General features: G+C 31.6%; 1 protein-coding gene across 5 annotated transcripts in view; it reads left to right on the plus strand.

Annotated features, from left to right (window-relative positions):
- The window catches only part of LOC117110080, an 8,936-nt gene that overhangs the window by 3,871 nt on the left and 2,444 nt on the right, over positions 1–2,621 (plus strand). Inside the window, exons 2-3 of one of the 5 annotated variants that reach the window (XM_033252666.1) lie at positions 905–1,892; positions 2,569–2,621. The exons of 3 other annotated variants lie outside the window; for them this stretch is intronic. In XM_033252666.1, the coding sequence (XP_033108557.1) occupies positions 1,134–1,892; positions 2,569–2,580 (771 nt within the window). In that variant the 5' untranslated portion in view covers positions 905–1,133 and the 3' untranslated portion in view covers positions 2,581–2,621. The remainder of the gene's footprint in view (positions 1–904; positions 1,893–2,568) is intronic. One more of the 5 variants, XR_004445623.1, reaches the window with a different exon arrangement.

Consider the following 2,621-nt stretch of genomic DNA (forward strand, 5'->3'; position numbering starts at 1 on the left):
GTATTGTATACAGTCATGCTATAATTAATTTTGGCTTGATACTTTTTTTTTTTCAATTCTCATTCAATCGGAATTCCACTTTTAGGATATAACATTTAAATATGTCAAGTGATGATGACACAGTAGACTTGGATGCTCTAAGAGATCATGTTATAACATTGTTACCAAAGTTACCTAACCAGGTTGTGGAACGCATTGTTGAAAAGGCTATTGACCTTGGAATTGAAAAACCTTCTGATTTTCAATTTACCACCAAAGATGACTTCATTGATTTAAATCTTAAAGTGATCCATGTGAGGAAACTAATAGGTGCTAGTACAGAAGGTAAGTACCATATAGTTTTACACATTTTGAACTACTGCTGTAAATATGAATTATTTATACTTGTGTATATTGTATAATTTTATATAGTTAGCTTTCATTTAAGAATATATTCAATTGTCATGTGTAACATGACTTTAGTACAGTGGTACAGTAATTGCTAAATTTTGCATAATTCATTTTTTAAATACTGTGTTTGGATAGACATTCTTTAACTTTTTCATCATTATTGGAATATACTCTTATACATTGATTATAACAGTATAATTTTTTTACAACATATTAATATAAAAGATAATTATTGCTGCAGTCGGCCATAAGATTTTCCCAAAAATAAATTTTCTCCAAGGATTGCCTTGTCTGCTACTGTATACCTGTAATTTTAGTGCAGTGACAACAGGATCAATGACTAAATATACAACAAACAGTAAAAACAACATAAAATATATCAAATTAAAAGAAAACAAACATTTAAATACTGTTATTTTAAAAAAGAATCCACAGCAATGTTGGCAAAATAATAATTATTTGTTTGTTTTTTTACCTGGAAATGTGTGTTTTTAATGTTGAATTTACATTTCAGGCACAGTTTCAACCAACAAGCCATCTCATTCCTCATCAGAGTCTGCATCAGAATTTGAGTTGTCTGGATGTAGTGCATCAGGATTTTCTAGTGATTCAACTATAGACTATAGTGTCTATTCAAATGATTCGTGGGCATCCAATTTTTGCATTCCTTGGGGGAAAATGCCTAATATTTTAATGAAAGCTCTGAAGAAACATGAGAGACTCGCCCATCACACAGACGGGAAATGATCCGTATAGTAGTGAATGAAATAATGACATTTTCCACAAAACCTGGGAGAAAACATCTAAAAATGATTGCATCAAAGATCGTTAATGAATATCCAGATTCCTTCCAGGATAAGCTTGAAGGGGCTGTTGTAGGTCGAGGTTATGAATCAGTGCTTGCCCAGTTAGAGTGTCGTGTAGGAAACATTGGTAGAGTGGGAAAGGTACCTTTAGCAGCTGTTAAAGATAGTGCAGAAGTCTGCAGTGATACATGTTCATCAAAAACAAAGAATTGTAAATATGGCACTGACTGGCAACCAGAACTACCAGAGGGTGAGGATGCTTCAACTCAAAATGCAAAGATGGAAGAGATGAAAGAAATGCATTTGCATAAGGACTGGGAAGTTAGTGCTGTCAACAAACTGCTGGAAGAAACTTACCCTACACTTAGATCCATCATAAATGGAAATCATCCTCTCATGGACATCAAAGAAGATTGGCCATTCCTATTTGAACCTTTTGGAATGTTCGCACATTTCAATCGCTTAGTTGGGATTCATTTGCAGGACAAAATTATTCAAGCATTTGATTCGCATGTCCCACGACTGTATACTTTTTTGTGCACAAAACAGAACGTGAAAAACATAAGGGTAGCATTTGCTCAAATCGAAAAAGCAAAGAAGGCAAAGGGGACCAGCGAACCAGAAGTTCTTGGAATTCTGTACCTAATCACTGCATATCTTGGAGAGGACATCACTACGCTTGTTCGAAATGAAGAAGTAAGTGTTTAAAATTCTTTGTTCTAACTTTTATATTAAAATTTAAAACAACAATTGTTATATTAAATGCATTTTTACAAACATTATCGCACCTACCAATGTCTTTAGACACTTCACACATGCACCTTTATTATTGGAGTGATTATTGATTTCATTATTTTTCAATTTATACAGTCTGTATATTTGTTGGTACATCAGCATTTATTTAAATTTATATAAGCCTATCCCAACAGTGATTGGTGCTGACCATAGTAGAATACTATTGCACAATTTCATAAGTGTGTTTTTTTTTTTTTCAACTTGATCATTATATAAAATTACTTTATTTTATTAAATATTACATCATTTCATGTAAGCAAACAAATTAACTTTTACATAAGTCTCTATTAGCAACCATCTTCCATAAACAACAACATTTTTTGATTAGGATTTTTTTTTAAATTGCCTAAAATTATTTTATATTTAAAAAAAATTTGATATTTATGATCGGCATGATCAAAGTTTACGTTAATTTCTGTCAGTCTGGACCATCAAACACCGTAATTTTACAATTTTCTACATAGTACAGAGTTAATTATTTCTGAAGTTTACAAAACTTTTGAAGCTTCAAACTCAAGGCCTACATGCACTAATTTAGTTTCATAATTTTTTTTAAATCTTATTTTCATATATTTTGTTGATTTACTAATAGGACACAATTGCTCCAGATGAATTTGACACAGAAACCCT

Source organism: Anneissia japonica, unplaced genomic scaffold (genome assembly GCF_011630105.1).
Source record: "Anneissia japonica isolate Jap-2015-1 unplaced genomic scaffold, ASM1163010v1 scaffold287588_len240510_cov160, whole genome shotgun sequence".
NCBI lineage: Eukaryota > Metazoa > Echinodermata > Crinoidea > Comatulida > Comatulidae > Anneissia > Anneissia japonica.